The sequence below is a fragment of the Papaver somniferum genome, chromosome 6 (assembly GCF_003573695.1).
Source record: "Papaver somniferum cultivar HN1 chromosome 6, ASM357369v1, whole genome shotgun sequence".
Classification (NCBI taxonomy): domain Eukaryota; kingdom Viridiplantae; phylum Streptophyta; class Magnoliopsida; order Ranunculales; family Papaveraceae; genus Papaver; species Papaver somniferum.
Window position 1 is genome coordinate 178741791 of NC_039363.1, and position 18523 is coordinate 178760313.

An 18523-nucleotide genomic window follows, 5' to 3' on the forward strand; every position below is an offset into this window, starting at 1 on the left:
TATTTAGTTTTAGTGATATGTCTATAATAAATAAGGATATATACCTGGAAAAAAACTATCTTGCAATCGGAATTTAGCCTATCTAAGGCTCGGTCTAATCATCTCCAAGATCCAAGATAAAGCAATGTGGAAGTGTCGTTTATCCTGCTACAATTGCCTTGCTTCCCAGAAAGTACTGCATGTGGCTTGGATCCAAGATGGAAGTAATCCGGGCACGCGATTTAAAACTGCGTGTGGGAAAAGCAAAATACGCGGTTACAAACTGCGTATCAAAGAATATTCTAGGGAAATATTCTTCCCCACGTGGTTGCTAACAACGTGCCACGTTGAGTCAATACACGTTGACTGGTCAACACGGTTTGTCTTTTTCTTTCTCCTCTGTTTTGCTCTATGCATGTTGTATCGTTTCGGGCACCAAGAAGCCAAATGACAATTAACAAATGCAGTCTGTTTAATTTCCTGTTGGTAACTCCGCATTGGTTTTATTAATCGACGTACAAGAGCTGTTTTGTTGGCTTTGCAAAATTGTGAGCTCGATCTTCCAACTTCGATAAACTCGATGCCTTGTCTTTTTTTCGCTTTCTCTTTCTCTTCTGTTTTGTTGTATGCATGTTGGGTGTATCGTTTCCTGCACCAAGAAAGCCAATTGACAATTAACTAATGGTGTTTGTTTAATTTCTTCTTAGTAACTCCGCTAATCAACAACTAAAATCAATGAACATTACTTTTTTAGGGCACCAAAGCTTAGATTATAACGAATGAAGACCAGTTGTCTTTCGAATTACCATCACACACCTTTTTTAGTGACTGACTCCTCTATTCAATTTCCCAACTAACTCGATCGGCAAATTTTGCTTATATTCAGATAAAAAGATAAACATTTATGGTCATTTAATTACCGTAAGATATGAACAATAACAGTGGTTGGTCAACACGGTCAATACGCAGTAGAAATGGCGCATTTGAATTTTCCAATGAAACGTTGTTTCTAAGTGCGTGCCACGCGTCTTCAAACAATGTATCTATTAGGAATCTTGGATTCCCACTACGCCCAGGCCGATGATTTTTGATGACGTGGATCCGGTGAAAAACTTGAATCTTGAATTACGATTAGACCCAGCCTAAATAGACAATCGAAATCTAAAATTCGGCATATATATTTTGTGCCTGTCTATTTCGAAAATATGGTGTGCATTTTGAAATCCAGTTCTTAGATGTTGATATAATCCCCTGATTTATAAAAAGATGTCAGACTAAATAATGTGCAAACGTAAAGACTTACGGGTGAATTACTTGTAGGAACCTTAAACGGAAGCAAGTAGTGCATGGTATATTAAGAGAATACTGAATTCTGACCAGCAGAAACCAAAATTAATTACCAACAATATATATCAGCATGTAGATAACTCTTTGACCTAGAAAAAAAAAATCTTTGAGCTGACTAGCTCGGTTTTGGTTTTTTGGGACCAGATCTGAGCAAGAACTCTTTTTTTTTTCAAAGTTTTTGGTAGTAGGTAATGAATAAGATGTTTTTACATCGTTTCTGGTGTCTTTTGACATATTTCTTCGCCGTTTTGCGGCGATTTTTATTCATCGTTGTGGGGCGAGTTCTTCAAATTTTACGGAAAATGGGTCATTTGTCCAAATATTTTTAAATCACGGTTCAAATGGACGAGTAAAAAATAGTTTGGGTGAAATGGCCAAAAAAAATAGTAAGTATGAAACTGGATACATCCTAGCTTAAATTTAAAAAATAGCAAGGATGAAACTGGATACATCCTGTGTAAATTAAAAATAAGAAAAAATATTTGAAAAAAGGGCACGATGAAACTGGTTACATCCTGCCTATTTTTACATTTTTGTCCATTTAAACAGTATCAAAATCTAACTGTCTATTTCACTCAGAAATTGTTGATTTTGGTCTTTTTAACCAATTTTGTGCAAATTTTAATGGTTGGTTCGTGGCTTGCTTATCTCGATTTAAAAACATCGACGGTTCATCACTACATCGCTTTCAATCAGCATATGTGTTTGTGTGGATCGACAAATTCATGGGCAAATTACTCCTTTGTTTTAGAGCAAGGGCTATGGAGTGAGGGTTCTCATTCAAAATGAATGAGTTTCACTAGATTTGATCAAATTAGGTGATGCTATGGAGTGAGAACACCCACTCATTCATCAAAAATCACTCACATACTCATTCAAATGAATGAGTGGTCAACAGTCTTCACTAGGAGGCTGATCTTCTGCCTCCTGAGAAAAACTTGAGTCAGGAGGCTAATCTTCTGCCTCCTGGAGAAAAAATTGTCCTAGGAGTCTGATCTTCTGCCTCCTGAAGATAAAAAACAAAAAAAATATATTAAAATATCTAAAATCATGTTAGGGAGGCTGATCTTCTGCCTCTTGGGTGATTTTTTCTCCCTCAAGCGGCTAATAATCAGCCTCTTCAAGAAATTTTCCCTCCAAGAGGCTGATCATGTGCCTCTTAGTGTGTATTTTAGCCTCTTCCATGGTTAGAAACACACTCTTTCACTCAGTCTCTCACTCGTTCAGGTAGTGAATGAGTGTTAAAAACAGTCATTCCATAGCCCTTTCTCTTAGGAGCATCCTTATCGAAGAAGAGTACAATCTTATTAAATGGTTGGAAATCATTTCCGGATATACCATCATCTCTCTTATACGTATCTTTGACCTCAAGTCATAAATTTCATCGACATATGATGTTCATAGAAATATGTGATTCAACCTTATACCTTGAACATTATTTTATTTTGAAGAGACGAGTTAAATATATCAATTAGAAACTTCCAGAGTGATTACAAAAGTTCAATGACTAAATGAGCAATTTTAACCAGAAAAGTTGTCTCCAGTGAATTTTTTTTTGTTATCATCAAATCACAAGTATTTCATTCCACAAGAAACGTTTACATGATGGTTTTAAAGAGAAACAAGTACATCATTATATAAAACAAATACAAAAAAAGATACAAAACGTAAATAAATCGCGAAGAAAAAGAGGGATCTACCACGATAGCACCCAAATCTTGTATTATGAGGTTGGAGAAGGAATGGTATACAAAACTATAATTCGACCATTTTGATAGATTTTTTTCTTCTTGGAAAAGAGATGCTCCAATGACAGAGGAGCGCTATGCCCAAAATTCTTTATGTGCAACTAACCTGAATCCAAGATCTATTTTTCTGATAAAGAAGAGATTGATCTTTGCCCTTGCTGAATCGCCGATGTACTTTTATCAAGAAAACCAAACACGAACAAATCGTTAGAAAAAAAACATAGATAGAATCTCCCGAATGGCGAAGATAAAAATCGCTCTAATAGCGAAGAAGAAAAAGTTGATGGGCTTTTTTTATCTAGTTTTTTGAGTAGAGGGAGAAGAGAGAAAGGTCCAGTGGAATATTTTTGAATGTCTATAAATTAGAACACCATAAAATGATGGTGGACTTAATTACGAAAGTGAGTGCTTCTCTTGTTTTATCTTTGCCTCCATACTTGATTATACTAATTTCTTTCTGAGTAATCCAACATACAATAAAAAGGTAAATTGCTTCATATCTCTTTATTCTTGCCCTTGAGCTTATTCTGTCATATTTGAATCAATATATTAATCGTTGGCTGAAGAAGCAACACTCGGTAGACGAAAACCGAGTTGTGTAGTTGCAGTTTTCACCTTTTCTAGGAGGCTCTCTGCATCGGTCGCCAAGAGCGATCCTTTTATTTTCTTAACCTAAAAAACACATACTTCCTCATTTAATTAGTACATGATGGAATAATTGATGATTAATAAAATAGTTACTTAACTACGTATATATTTTTCTATTTACCATCGACTCCGTTATTTCTAAAAAAATTAACTATAAGTACAACATCAACTTATTGTCGAGGAATAAACCAAGAAATACATGTCATTCATATCATATGATAAAGGCTTTGAAGTTGCAACAATTCTAAAGGGATATCAAAAAAAGACAAAGGAAAAACCCGATTATTATCAATATACTGTTTCGTTTTCCAACTGAAATGACTTTAAAACGTATAACGTTATTATCTATGACTTTAAAAATTCAACCGTTAAACATTAACTATTAAAATTAAATTTGATAAACGATGGAGTTTAGTGTTTCTAAATGCCCATATACATATATATATATATATATATATACACAACTTACTAAGAGGAAGGCAGTAGATTGCATGTGATGTTGATCGTACTTCGAGATGGAAACACTCATAATCTCAATGCCTTTTAACATTTCTAACGATCTTTGAACTTGAGCAATGGCTCCTGGTGCTTTGTTGCTTATAATCTTCAATATATAATTTTCCTTGTCGATTTCCTCAGCTTCCATCTAATTAGATCGCCAAATTTAAACAAAATAAGATAGAAAATGATGAGACGGAAACTTTCACCATGTCAAAATAAGTATATAATCTAACCTTGTATTAGTTTTTTTGTTTACTTATCATCTGACTTCGCCTAAATCAAATACAAATATTTTTTTCTTACATATTTTTCCATATTCAGCTTATACCTCTAACTCGGAAGTATATATCTGAATCCGGTACAACTTTGTACTCGACTGGTGGTGCATATATTTGGAATTTCATAATTTGATATACACTAATTTACCTTCGTTATAGCAGGATAAATTGCACTACAAGGTGCTACTGATGGTTGGGGAAGACTTTCAACATCTGCTGGGGATGAATCATCTGGAGAACCAACAATGGCATGTACGAGATCTTTAGTAGCAGCATCAGCGGTATAAGTAGTAGAGATATTTTGATTCTGTTTTTCCAGTTCAATTTCTGTCTGGTCAACTATGTCTTGTAGATAAGACATAGCATCAACGAGAATGGATCTCTTATCCATCTGCATTTTCAAATCATAGGAAATCATTAAATCCTGGCATGGAGCTTCTTGTAAAATCAAAAAAAATAAATAAAATAAAAATAAATATATATATATATATACCTTGTTGGTAATGCTAGGGACAATCCCTCTCAAGGTGAGCAACTGTCTAATCAATCTCTTCCTTGTATTCAGTTCGGAACTCATAAATGATGAAGATGGATTGTCATCACAAATATCATCATCATCATCAATAAAGAGATCTTCAATGAAAGCTTCGGCTTCAGCCTCTCCTAATACATCATGATCATCTTGTTCTTCCATGTCACTTGAATTACCGAAACAAGAAAAACAGGAAAGTGTTTCAAGTACTGTTAGCTTGTCTAGTACTAGCTACATGCGGGCAAACACACAAGTGTATTTTTTTTTTCTGGTTTCCAAGGTTTGATGATCTATACTTTATTTATAGAACTAGTGGGTAAGCCAAAATGAAGATGCGGTGGAAGTTATTGTTGGGTCCCAAACCCCTAATTTGGTTGTTGTCGTTGTGGACAACGAACAGTGCTAAGTTCCAACCAGTGGTTCAATGGGTCTTCTACTTCTCTATGTTGAAAAGAAGATGCCTCTGTCTGCCGACAACAAAAGCGACGGATCCGAAAAACGCAATGGACGTTCTGAAATCCGAGTTTCTTCATCAAGACGACGGCCATGATTACAGTGGGACATACTCATAAATTCATAGGCTCAAATTTCCTTATGGGTGCGTGCATCTCATTGCTTCACCTCTCGAACACTTTGATTCTAGCTAGCTACAGTTATGGTGAGTGACGTGGGTAAAATTTGAGCCGATGTTAGTCTTTAGATTCTAGCTAGCTACAGTTACGGTAATTAAGTATTTTTTTAGTCATGGCATGAAGTAGTGGCACGGTGGAAGAGTCACGAGCAGACATGGACAAAGGATTCATCTTGGTCTCATCATGGTCTATGGCTCTATATTAACCTCATCTCAGAGGAGTAGTGTAAGAATAAATAAATACTGTATAAGATTGGTAAGAAGTATATGGGTAGCCAAAGTTTAAGAAAGTATCATCTTCTTCACCTTTTCTTTATGAGCAACAAATATCATCTACCACTGCAGTTGGGTGAGCTGTGGTCAATGTTTAAAAAACGAGTTTGAACCTATAGCATTATATAACGATTTTCACGGTTCCGGTGACAATGAGTACTCACTGTCTAATAAGGTAAAATTTGGAGAGGCTGAGTTTTGAAAAGTGTACCTGAAATCGAACCTAGAATCGTTTGTATTCTAACACGTATAGACATACAAATCAATTTATAATGGCTTATAAGTATACGTTTTTATGTTGGTCTTTATTATATACTAAATTATGTGTATTATTCTCGGTTTACTCCGATTTATAATTGGAATGTTGAATTGGCATAAGCTAGCCTTGTTAACTTAATCATTGAGCCCACTGCTATGTGAGTTTTCAATTTCTATTCTTATTTGTCCTTTTCATGAAAAGAAAAATGAGTTTGAGAAATCAAACTGTTAATCGTTAGTTGGTGGAAACCTCAATGTCAACCCATTCGACAAATTCACACTAGCCGTTGGACTCTTTCAATGTACACATGGGAGATGATAGAGAAACCGAAAAATAAATTCCGATTAATCTCCACAGTCTCACAGAACTGTGGGACCTGCCCCCACCGGAGTTAACAAGGGGCCACGTTTTGTGTGGAGGGTACCATAATTGAGATTTATCTCTCAGTTTTTTTAGCGTTTCCATAACCATACGGTCCAGACCCCTTCAATTGCAAAAGTTTAGTCAAACTTCAGCTAGAAACCTTCTTTTCGAAATAGTTTACACGTCTAATAAGTGTATTGTCAAACAAAAACAAAATACAAGCAACAAATAAACAAGTTTTTTATAGTATTTCTAGACACTTGTTGCATTTGCATTCTGTTCTTAGAGTTTCATTTAAAGAAAAATAAAAAAACATCCAGCATCATTTTATTCACAAAATAATCAGTCTGAAATATCACCGGCCTTTGCAAATGCATTCTATTAGAATCCTATTATTGGGGCTGTATTAGGCTGAGATTTTGGGGCTTAAAATACTAATTGGAACCAAAACGTGATAGGGATAGACCTGATTTATGTAAAAGTTCAAAAATACCTTCAATCATTTTAACTTATTACCCTTCTACCCTTTCATTAACAAATTAATCCAATAAAAAAAAAACTGAAAAATCATTAAAAGAAAAAAAAAACTGAAAATCATTAAAAGAAAAAAAAAATAACGTATGTCCCCTTCTTCTTCTCATACTCTCCTTTTTTTTTCTTCTTCTTCTTCGTTTTTCAACGATTAATCGTCAATTCAAAAAAAAAAATCTCCATCAATTAAATTCATTATATAAAACCATGAAACCGAAGAAAAAGCTAGGTCAATCTTCATCGAATCCACCTCCTTTTGAAGCAGAGAAATCGACTTCATTAACTGAAGATGAAACTGAAGATCAAGAAGAAGTGAATGAATGAGATGAACCATCCGCCGAGACTCCTGTTATCACTTCAATAAGGTATGAATTGAATATCCCACTCTTTATTTAAGCGTTTTATTGATTATTCTGGTTTCGAAAAATTTGGGTCTGAAAAAACAGTTTTTGAAACTACTTACGGCTGGGAGTTCTTGTTTTCCCAGTCGTAAATGAGTCTCACAGTTGGGATCTCTAAGAACATCAAGCCGTAAATATGTCTTACGGTTGGGATCTATAAGAACTCCCAACCGTAAATTAGTCGATGCGTACGAAATTCAGAAATCCTATCTGCAACAAGTTATTTACGGGTTAATGTTGTTTACGAAATTCAGTACTTACTTTTCAACTTCATTAACTGAAGATGAAACTGAAGATCAAGAAGAAGTGAATGAAGGAGATGAACCAGCCGCCGAGACTCATGTTATCACTTCAATAAGGTATGAATTGAATAACACACTCTTTATTTAAGCGTTTTATTGATTATTCTGGTTTCGAAAAATTTAGGTCTGAAAAAACAGTTTCTGAAACTACTGACGGCTGAGAGTTCTTGTTTTCCCAGCCGTAAATGAGTCTCACAGTTGGGATCTCTAAGAATACCAATCCGTAAATATGTCTTACGGTTGTGATCTACAAGAACTCTCAGCCGTAAATTAGTCGATGCATACAAAATTCAGAAATCATATCCGCAACAAGTTGTTTACGGCTAGGTTATTCCTAGACGTATATTTTTCTGTGTTCGAAAAAAAATTCAGTGGTAGTGTTTACATCTAGGTTTTTTCTACCTTTAATTGTGTTTCCTAGACGTTTGTTATATAACGACTATGTTTTTCCTAGTCGTATGTGTTACTGTGTTGAATATTAAACCATTTGTATCTTTCGCGTATATATTTTCTTATCCGTAATTTGAGTAACCAAGCCGCAAATTATGTTTCCTAGACGTTACTTGTTTTAAGTCTAGGTCGATTACTAAATATCCCATCCGTAATTTTTTTTGCGTCTGGGACTGTCCATTTTTTCTAACCGTTTTCAGTGTCTCGGCTGGATTATGTATAGATTTCCCAATCGTTTTTACTTATCTACTTTTGGTTTTTGGTCTTGTTTGTCTTTGAACAGAGAAAAATAAAAGAAGAATAAAAGATCACAAGAAGTAACTTGTAGTGACCCGACTCCACAACCTCGTCACACAAAACCATTGGGTGCAAACTCAAGGAATGCAAGTGGAGTTGTGACTGGTGGAGGAAGTGAAGGTGGAGGAAATTGAGTTGGAGCTGGAACTGCTGTAGGTAGTCAAGTTGTAGTTTCCACGGGTAGAGGGAGTAAAGTTGGAGTTGGTGGAGGAAGTGAAGGTGTACTTGTTGTTGCTGGAGGAACTGAAGTTGGATTTGGTAGAGGAAGTGAAGGTGTACTTGTTGTTACTGTAGGAATTGAAGTTGGAGTTGGCACTTTTAGTGGTGCTGCTATTGATAAAGGTAAATCTGTAGTTGAGGAGAAGAAGAGTGAAAAGAAGAAGTATGCACCAAAAGAAACGACAAGACAAATCATTGATGTTATGGTTTTTTTACCTCCCAAGAAGAATGGGAGACCTTGTGGTGAGCCAAAAGATAGATCTATCTTGTTTCGTTACCAGTCATCATGGGCTGCTAAGGTCTGTGCCGCAAAGGTAATAAATCAAACTTAGTATATGTTATTTTCATTTCATTATGGATATTTAATTGAAACAACCAAAATATTATATTCTTTGTAGTTTCCCGATAAAGCGGTCCCTAAACTAAAGCACCAACAAGGAAGGTTTTGGCCGTTGGACAAAGAGCATCCAGATGTGGTAGCTTTGGTAAAAGCTTCGAGGTTATGGTATGGAATCGAGGCTTTGCAGAAGACCTGTGATGTTGTGACAGTTTGTGATTTTAGAGAAAGATTCTGGCCCGAAATGATTTTTCTACTCCCGTTCGGCGAGATGACTAGCACTTCGGATGATGCAAAGCAAATCATCGGTCTTGCTTTGGAAGGAAAGGCTATGTTTGAGGTTTTCAACAATTATATTCCTTTTGATGAAATTTGTTTTTTGGCGAAAGACTGTCTTGGGTGGGGCAAAGATGAAGCGGAAGAAGAGTTTGAGATAGGTGGCGGGTCAGCCGTGCCTAGAGCTAAAAGGGAATTTAGTCAACCGGGTGAACGTCGTGAAACAGTTAATATGGCAAGGAATATTAACATGGTTAGTCTGAGGGAGAAGTTTGAGGATTCTGACCGTAAGACTACTAGTGGAAAGGTGGTGATGGACGCATAAAGAGATAGACATACAACTATAGCTTACTTGTTGCGCGCTCTTGGGACCGTCTTTTTTCCCGATTTCTCAGGAAATAAGGTAAATGCTTGTTATTTGTAGTGGTTGAAGACTCTCAGTCTCGATCCAGAAACAAATGAGGTACCTAGGTACTCGTGGGGCACCGCCCTCCTTGCTAGTGTGATGGACAATCTTTGCAAAGGTTCTATGTGGAACGAAACACAAATTACGGGATGTGTTGCTCTTATCCAGGTATCTTTTTGTTTAAATATAAAAAATATTTATTTATTTTACTTTCATATATTGGTTTGTGTGTAATATCTTATTTATAATTCTTTTTTTTTCCCGTAGTCATGGGTTACGGTCATTTTAAATGCTTGAGACCTTCTCGGGATACAAAATGGGCTCTAGAGAAACCTACAGGAGGAAGATACCCCTTTGGAGGGACCCAACATAAGGCTAATTAAAGAGACGTAAATGGTCGTAATGAGGAAAAAGTTGGATGCTTTGACAATTGATGATGTGGTTTTTGATCCATATTTGAAACTTGATGAGGATGGAGAAGATGAAGTTGGTGATAGAGTATTTTCTGATGTGGCGACCTGTGTGGGACCTTTGTTTCATTCAACTGGGTTCGTCATTTTGGATCCTCGTAAAACGCTCCGCCAAATTGGTATTGTCCATAAAATTGTACCTGAAGACTCTCGTTTTAAGCTGATGGTAGCCAACTCCCAATTTAAGGACAAAGATGTCAGATTGACCTATGAACCAGCACCGTTGATCGAGCATTGGAATGCTCGTTCCAAAGAATTAAACCAAATGACTAGAAGAGCACTTGAAGCTTCTCATGGGACTTCCGAAGCGGATGCGAATTACATAAAATGGTATCAAGAGTGGGCTCATATTTATGTGGAAAATTTGGATCCGGAAGCGCAGAGACACTTCAAGAAAGCAGAGAGTTCAAAATTAAGGACATCAATGAAGAAGATGTTTGAGAGAAGATGGTGGTACGTACACTCCTATTTTTGTTTGTATATGTTGTTTGTTTTCAATTATCTATGAATAATTACAATATGTGAATTTGATATGAAACAATAGGTTAAACGAGTTAATTGGGTGGTCAAGGACATGACCCGTATGATTAGTTCGGGTGAGAAGTTAACAGTCCCTGAACAAAGATTACTGTGGAATAGAGTTAAAGGCATAATAATCCTTGAGAAAGGAGGTTTATATGTGTATGAAGAGGAATGATCAAGGAGAGGTAAGAGGTCTAGGTCTCCTTCTTCTAGCGACGACTCGCATACTCCCTCCGGTGAGAAAGTTCAATCAAAGAAAGGAAAAGGCGATAGAGTCGGTCGAGGTGGAGGTAAAAAAGGTGAAAAAGGTGGTTGTGGTCGGGGTGAAAAATTTAGCCGTGCTGGAACAAGTGCTCAAGGTGGACATGGTGGAGGCAAAAAGACTCCAATTCAAGGTGGCAATAGAAGAGGTAAAAAACCTAGAGTTGTAGAACAAGTTGTGGACCAGGAGAAAGAGGACGATTTGGATTCGTTTTTGTGCTCGGATTCGGAGGAGGAATCAAGTAAATGACTATTTACTCGCTTTTTAGTATTTTACTTCATGAATTTTTTACTATCTAAAACTTTGTCTATTTACTATTTTCGTTGTTTGGTTATGGATTTGGACGGATGCATTTTTATAACTATGCATGTACGAATGAATGTTAGTCTTTCCATTTGTCTAATCTAAGAACAATGAGGAAAAAACCAACATTATTGAATTTTTTATGCACTTTCGGCTGGGTCGATGCTTCACATAACCTAGTCGTAAATGCATATAATTGTTGTCAAATAAACTTGCACAGTTTTTCGATTAGAAACTCCCGACCGTTAACATGAAAACGGTTAGGAAAGATAGCCTTAACGTGTTTACGGTTAGGAAATACCTAGCCGTATATTACTCTGGTCACCGAAAAACAAAATGACTCCTGGTTACGGCTACATATCCAGGCCGTGTATCATTTTTGTGGTTAGAACTCCAAAACGGCTTGGTCAACCTTTCTAGTTCCTGATCGTAATGTCAGAACGGCTAGGAACTTCATCAGTAATTTGTTTACGGTCGGAAATTACCTAGCTGTATATTACTCTGATAACCCCAAAAGAAAATGACTCCTGGTTACGGATACATATCCAGACCGTTATTCTGACAGAAAGTAACAACTCTTATTTACGACTAGAAATACTAGTTGTAAATCTGACACACCACAAACCCTGCAGGTTTATACTGAATTACGGCTGAGTGTAGCGTTCGATTTCCTAATCGTAAACACCTATAATTTCCTTTTGTACCACATCATATCGGCTAGTTTTTTGAATTTTGAAAAATAGATCCGTTTGAAGACTGATCTATAGAAGGTTCTAGCTGTTCAACCACTTATTTAAACTTGAAATAACTCCACCTCCATATAACCACCCATTTCAAATCAAAATCACACCTTCTACATCAATAATCTCCACCAAAACTCCTACAAACTCAATGCAATGTACTCAAAGGATAAACCCAACTTTACTTTGAAAGAAGACTTACATATCTCTTTGAAAATTTTTGTATTATGCTATCCAAAGAGGGGAGAAGAACGAAGGAAACGTGGTTTACCAAGTCAATCGTATTGGAGTAAGATTTTTGAAATTTTTGTAGTGAAATGGGTAACACTAACAACCGCGATGGGGTCGAAGTGTATCTTCGATTTTCAGACACACGCAAAAAAAATGGAAGTATATATGACTTTATTTCGTATGTGCAAGCAACTTGTCGTAGCTCAAACTAAGTAATTACTTATATATATGACTTTATTTCGTATGTGCAAGCAACTTATCGTAGCTCAAACTAAGTAATTACTTATTTACGGCTGGTTCGATACATTTTCCCGGCCGTAACAAGTAAAATGTTCAGATTTTGCTCTGATTTCTAACAGATTTGAATTAATAAAATTGATGGAATTAATAAAATTGATGTTGGGAGTTGATTATAAGGTTATCCTGAATTTTGTGACGAAGGGCTTAATCATTTTTCTTCAATTTTTTCCAAAACAGTTCACCGAATCACCATTTTTCCTTCTTCAAAATCGAAATCAAGTTTTGATTTCCAAAAGCCTAATCATTTAATTAGTCTAATTCATTCACTAATACTGATTAGTTAGCTTAAACAAATTAATTAGCACTAATCATATTAAGGGTAGATTAGGTATTACATAAAGTACCAGGATAAGGGGCTCTATGAATTACTATTTCATGACCTCAAAAGCCCAAAAAAAAAAAACGTTTAATGCCCCGATAATAGGATTCTTCTATTAAGTGTTATGCCGAGTAATACCTGCTGTTAGAAATAATGCAAGAAAATTCCCCGATGCAGCCAACACTAGCGAGTCTTCCACAAATATCGACCAGGGGACGGATGAAATCAGAAATACACGAACAGAAAGGGAGAGTGAACCAGATCCCCATGTTTTTCCCTTTTAGACTCGTAGTCTTGTTTGTCTAATGCTATACGAGGGGGATGTCATATAAAGTACTGTTGGACCAAAAAAATATTACTGTTGGAGTAAAAAATTGAGATGGATTAAAAATGGATACACTGTACATTAGTAGCTAGGCGCAGGTAGTTAGGAAGCCAGACATCGAAAGAAAACAAGCAATCAAGGAGGATCCCATCTGTGGAGGGAATTCCAACTGTACAGAAAATCACAGAAGTTACAATTACCTCAGGATGATAAACCTTAATCCACTGGAACGCTAACAACTTAACCCTTCGAGATAACACTTCCGGTGTAGCAGACTTCCCCGAGTAAATTAGATCATTTCTCTCCTTCCACAATGTCCAAAGCAAGGCAGATAGCATCAACTCCCGCAAAACCTTTCAAATACCACGAAACATCTCGACGCCCCCATTGAAGCACAAGCTGCAAAATAGAACAAGGTAGGCCAAGGAGTGGCATCTCCTGAACTGACTCCTTAGATACAATTTATTAAATTCCATTCCTGTTAAATATTTTCAGACTAATTATCTACATATACTACCACAAGCTTTTGTCTACTAAAGATTCAAATACGGTATACCTTAATCTAATCACCATCATGTTCACCTGTTGACTCTTTCACGTCTCCTCCACCAACCCATTCATCCAATGGATCAATCTCTTCAAGAAATATATCTCTGTAATCTGTGCTTGAAATAGACACAGGATTTTGCAACCGAAGATTATGATGTACAAATGTGAGGTCTGTCAACTGTTTTTGCTCTATACAGTTCCTTCCATTTGTATGTAGTTGCTCAGATAGACTCCTTCTCAGACCATATCTTAAGGCACCAGTACACGTCTGACTTAAAATTCTTATAGCAAAATTTTGCAGTTCAGGGCATTCACCTCCATACAAGTACCACCACTTCTCTACATGCAGAGAAGCAATCACATTTTAAATATCTGACCCAATTAAATATATAAAGATCGGATAGCAGTGACTAGTGAACTGTCTGTTAGAAGATGTCTTATTATCCTAAGGAAACAAGAGTTGAGAATTTTCAAACCTGGAGAAAGCGTCATTCTTTGATCAATAGCATCTCCCTTGCCAAAAGAACCACGAGCCACTATATAATCATCCAACTTTAATAATATTAAATACCGAGCACGTTTATCCTCTACCATTCGCTCGATGCAGTCTGTAAGCCCTTCCTTAATCTCATCATCTTCATTGAAATCTTTAGAGTAAAAGAGACCTGGATTTAAAAAGAAGGCAGCAGAATGGATAGGGCTATGGAGTTGGTTATTCCATCAATTGCTGTCCAGAAAGGCTGATATTTGATCTTCTGGTCTTTATACTTCTCTTTTATCGCCTCAAAAGCATATGGGCTCCAGTCCAGAAAGACGACTCTCCAGTGACTAAATCAGTCACATGCGTTCCATCAGCTGTTGAAGCTAGGGCTGAGCTCTTCCATTCTAACGAACTAAACATGATCTTTAAATTATTCTTTTGATACTCGATTCTCTCCAGTATTAGAAATGGCGTCAGTGACCTAATCCTCCTGGAACTGGCTAGCTCCTCACCAGAAGTGTGTTTCTTCATAATCTTCAAAACTGTCTCATGGGTGTAAATGAACTTAGTAATTTCCTTTGCCTTATCAAGTACACCTCTCCAAGGATCCAACATTCCTATCTTATCCAAGATGAGGCCTATGCAGTGAGATGCACAAACAGTCCAAGATATAGTCCCGTATTTCTCCGTTAACTTTTTGCCCACTGCGTTCAGTGAACCAAGAGTAGTATATGAGATTATTTGAACAATATTCTGTACCCCGACCTCCTCAATAACACCACTTAACAATGTGATCATGGCAACCACATCTCCTATAATATCTGACACATCAGCGGACTTCACAAATATGGGACCCCGTGGGCTATCAACCACAAAATTAATAAAATTTCTCCCTTTCCTATCGATCCACCCATCCAACAAAATACTACATCCAGTGCTTCCCCATGAATGCACAACTTCTCGCACATGCTCTTGTATTGCTCTCAGTTCTTCTTGCAGAATCCACCCCTCATCTTTCTTTTTTAATCCAGACTCGATTATAGTGCACTGGTTTCTCTTCCTTGACACACTGGTTTGACTGGAAACATGGTTTCCTTTTTGCTTATGGGGGTCGTTGGACCCGGACTTCGTCTTCGATAGAGCATGTGATTCGAGCGATTTAAGAAATTTAGTGTTGTTCCCATATGCTTTCCTTCCTTCAATTACGACATTTTTCATTTGTACCTTCACATCCTCTGGAACTTTGAGACAATGTGATACATCTTTACCAATTCCTCCCAAGTGTTGCCTAAGACGAGTTCGACCAGCTATCTCCTTTTCACAATAATTGCACCTAACTCGTTGTTTTTTCGTATCAACAACTGTACAGTGAATATCCGTGACCACCGTGACCACCGCGGGCGTAGCCATTCGCCTAAATTGAAATGTCCTGCCAATTTTTTTCTCCAGTCATACATTAATATAGTTCAGTATATGAGGTTTATACCATTACATTCAATCATAATCAGAATTAATAAGTGCAAGACCTCAACCCAGATATTATATCATGAAATGGGAATCAAATTGAGCATACATGTCAATTTGTTTGGTATAAATTATCAAGGCATTGTCAACACTGAAACTGTGATTTACACAGTAAAAAGTAGTGCAGTGCATGTAGACAAGATTCATGAGGGTATTGTGAGAGAAGAAAAATGTAAGAAAAATAAAACCCAACCCCAATTACTAACTCCTGATCAACAAAAACTCATAACCCTAAATTGAAATTAGCAAATTATATCCTTTATAAGTTAACATTTCTTGACATACTTATTTTACTACTACTACTCCATCTCCATACTCAAAAAACATCAAAAATAAAATAGAAATAAATTGACTTACTTGAAACCAAGCTCTGAGTGGATTTGAAGGAAGAGGAGGAGACCAAGGGAAGGATGTTCCTGTTACTGCTTGGAATGTACAGTAAAGAAGAAACTAGAGACGAACAATGGGGGTGATGCAGAGAAATAGATCAGTAAAAGGTAAAGGGGAAGTGCAGAAAATCAGAGGGATTTGTTTTTAACTAAAAAGAGGCTAGGAAGATTGGGTGGTGTCTTTGTTTTCTCCGATAGGGACTGCTTCTGGTCAAAGTTAAAGGTATACCATACCAACGAAGACTTTAAGACGGCACAATGCCTAGCAGCAAGCCACGTTTTTCTGAGCGAGGTCACTTAAGAGGGGAACTGGGATGACAGGTTAGTTCCCAAAAATCTAAAGGGAGAAGTATGAAAAAAGAAATTATTTAAATTTTTTGGTTTATTTTGAACAAAAAAATCCTGAAAATCTATTATACTTTTTGCGAACCCAAACTTGAAATTGTTGACGATAAGATGTGTGCCAATTTAAGAAAAACATTTTTGAAAGAGTGGTGCAATTAGAAATTAATCCAGAAAAATATACGCAAAGAAGAGTTCAGTTATGAAAGTTAACAACCGAAATTACAAGAACTAAGGAAAAACCAATCAAGAGCACATTAAATGGAAGTTACGTCAAATTAAGATAATTAGGAGGTTAAAAACCGTCCGAGATTTTTATTAAAATATTAAGTTTATATTGTCTAAGTTATATCCACTAAAGACCGGGGCGTAATATTAATGGGGTAGGATCCATTGACATGGTTAGAGTGATAATTTTGACATTTTAACGTTATTTTTTCTACCAAACTCAACAGATAATGAATTTGAAGCTAATTTTTTGGTGACATGTTCTTCTTATAAGCCTCTATACTCCAACCAAAAATGAGAGCATCCCAAGATGTATAAGATCACCATTTAGCATTTTGAATATCAATCGTTGAAGATTAGCAGTTGAAATTAAAATTTGTGGAAGGAAAGTTTCGTAATTTCATAATACTCCCGTTTTTGGTAGGCATTTCACCAAAATCTTGGTTGCAAATTCATTGTCGTTGAGAATTTTTAGAAGGAAAAAAAAAAGATGCCACCATGTCATCGGATCCTTCCCCAATATCAATTAAACCAAAAATATTTAAAACTTAAAAATTAGACTTCTATTTTTAATTAGTCGGTGCTTATTACTTAACTAACTTGGTTTAATAGTGGCAAAATAACATTAAATTACTTGGGATTAATGCAATGAAATATGGAGTATTTATAGAGAATCCAAAGAGAGTCGTTCGATAACGGAAATTCTTATAACGGCTAAATTTTGGAAATTAATGGTTATATAACGATAATATTTATAACGACTATATAATAATTGCTATATTTTTTATTATAGAAACATACAAGTGACCTTTTAAACACCACCTACCAAAAGCATTCTCAACAAAAACGATGTATTCTAAAAGCAAAAGAAAACAAATATTATGAATGGAAGCAAAATAGGTTTATCAATTATGTTTTGTGGATAACCACAGTCTGGTGTGATTCCCTTGGATGTATTCTAAGTGTCCACAAATAGGTTGTTCAGGCATCGGAATGATTATTGAATCATAATCGGAAAATCTCAAGTATTTGCAATGTCAAGATCCTAAATGTCTTGAAGTACCACATATGATAGATGATGCAATAAAGGTTAAAGAAGATAAAAAAAAGATAGCAACATTGTGAAAAAACTTGAAACTTAAAGCCAAATTGAAGAAGCTACAACGCAAACTTTATGTGGAAGAAGATCACCAAAAAACAAACATTGTGCATATAGAATTATTGGATACTCAAAGCCTGGTTGCAGGACTTAGAAGCATTTATACACTTCTACAGTACAAAACACATATGGAAAACACTATTGGGAATGTCCTATTTATTTTTTTGTAGAGTGAAGTGATTAAGTATCTGAACTAATTCGTTATCGTTTTATATATTAGATTGGTGTTATATTTTGGTATGTTTATTTAATCAATGAAAATGTCTTTGTATTTGCACCATTAGTTATTATCATAACTAAGTTGAACCTTTCTTATTTTAAAGAAAACTACACTGGATTAAAGAAAATCAAAACTAATCTATCATTCAATTAAAATAAATTTATAAAACTCATTAATTAAGGTCCTAATTCAATGACCAGCTGGTGGAGCAGCATTTAAGACGCAAAAGGGATCGAACCTGCGAAGATCTCTGAGAATGTTGAAACAAGTTTCAAAGACGAAAGATTTGTCGTTAGATAACTGTCATATGCTAGAATTCTTTGTACCACTTCAGCAGCAGTTTCATCATTAAATTTATGTCGGTTAGTATGCATTACCTAA

The 18523-nt window shown here is 36.0% G+C and overlaps 2 protein-coding genes across 6 annotated transcripts; both read right to left on the reverse strand.

Annotated features, from left to right (window-relative positions):
* Window positions 1-3327: 3327 nt before the first annotated feature.
* LOC113286485 lies at window positions 3328-5287 on the reverse strand. Its single transcript, XM_026535096.1, has 4 exons — window positions 4995-5287; window positions 4650-4892; window positions 4192-4368; window positions 3328-3746 (listed from the first exon to the last, which is right to left on the reverse strand). The coding sequence occupies exons 1-4, from the start codon at window positions 5193-5195 to the stop codon at window positions 3624-3626; spliced, it is 744 nt and encodes a 247-aa protein (XP_026390881.1). The 5' UTR covers window positions 5196-5287; the 3' UTR covers window positions 3328-3623.
* Window positions 5288-13290: 8003 nt separating this feature from the next.
* LOC113290270 lies at window positions 13291-16343 on the reverse strand. Of its 5 annotated transcripts, none has more exons than XR_003331571.1 (4): window positions 16162-16342; window positions 14276-15723; window positions 13807-14138; window positions 13291-13649 (listed from the first exon to the last, which is right to left on the reverse strand). XR_003331571.1 is itself a non-coding variant. In XM_026539872.1 (4 exons), the coding sequence occupies exons 2-4, from the start codon at window positions 14391-14393 to the stop codon at window positions 13607-13609; spliced, it is 546 nt and encodes a 181-aa protein (XP_026395657.1). In that variant the 5' UTR covers window positions 14394-15723; window positions 16162-16340; the 3' UTR covers window positions 13291-13606. The 5 variants fall into 5 exon arrangements, 1 of the variants encoding a protein (XP_026395657.1); XM_026539872.1 differs by having other exon boundaries at window positions 13291-13728; window positions 13833-14138; window positions 16162-16340; XR_003331570.1 differs by having other exon boundaries at window positions 13291-14138; window positions 14276-15709; window positions 16162-16343.
* Window positions 16344-18523: the final 2180 nt, after the last annotated feature.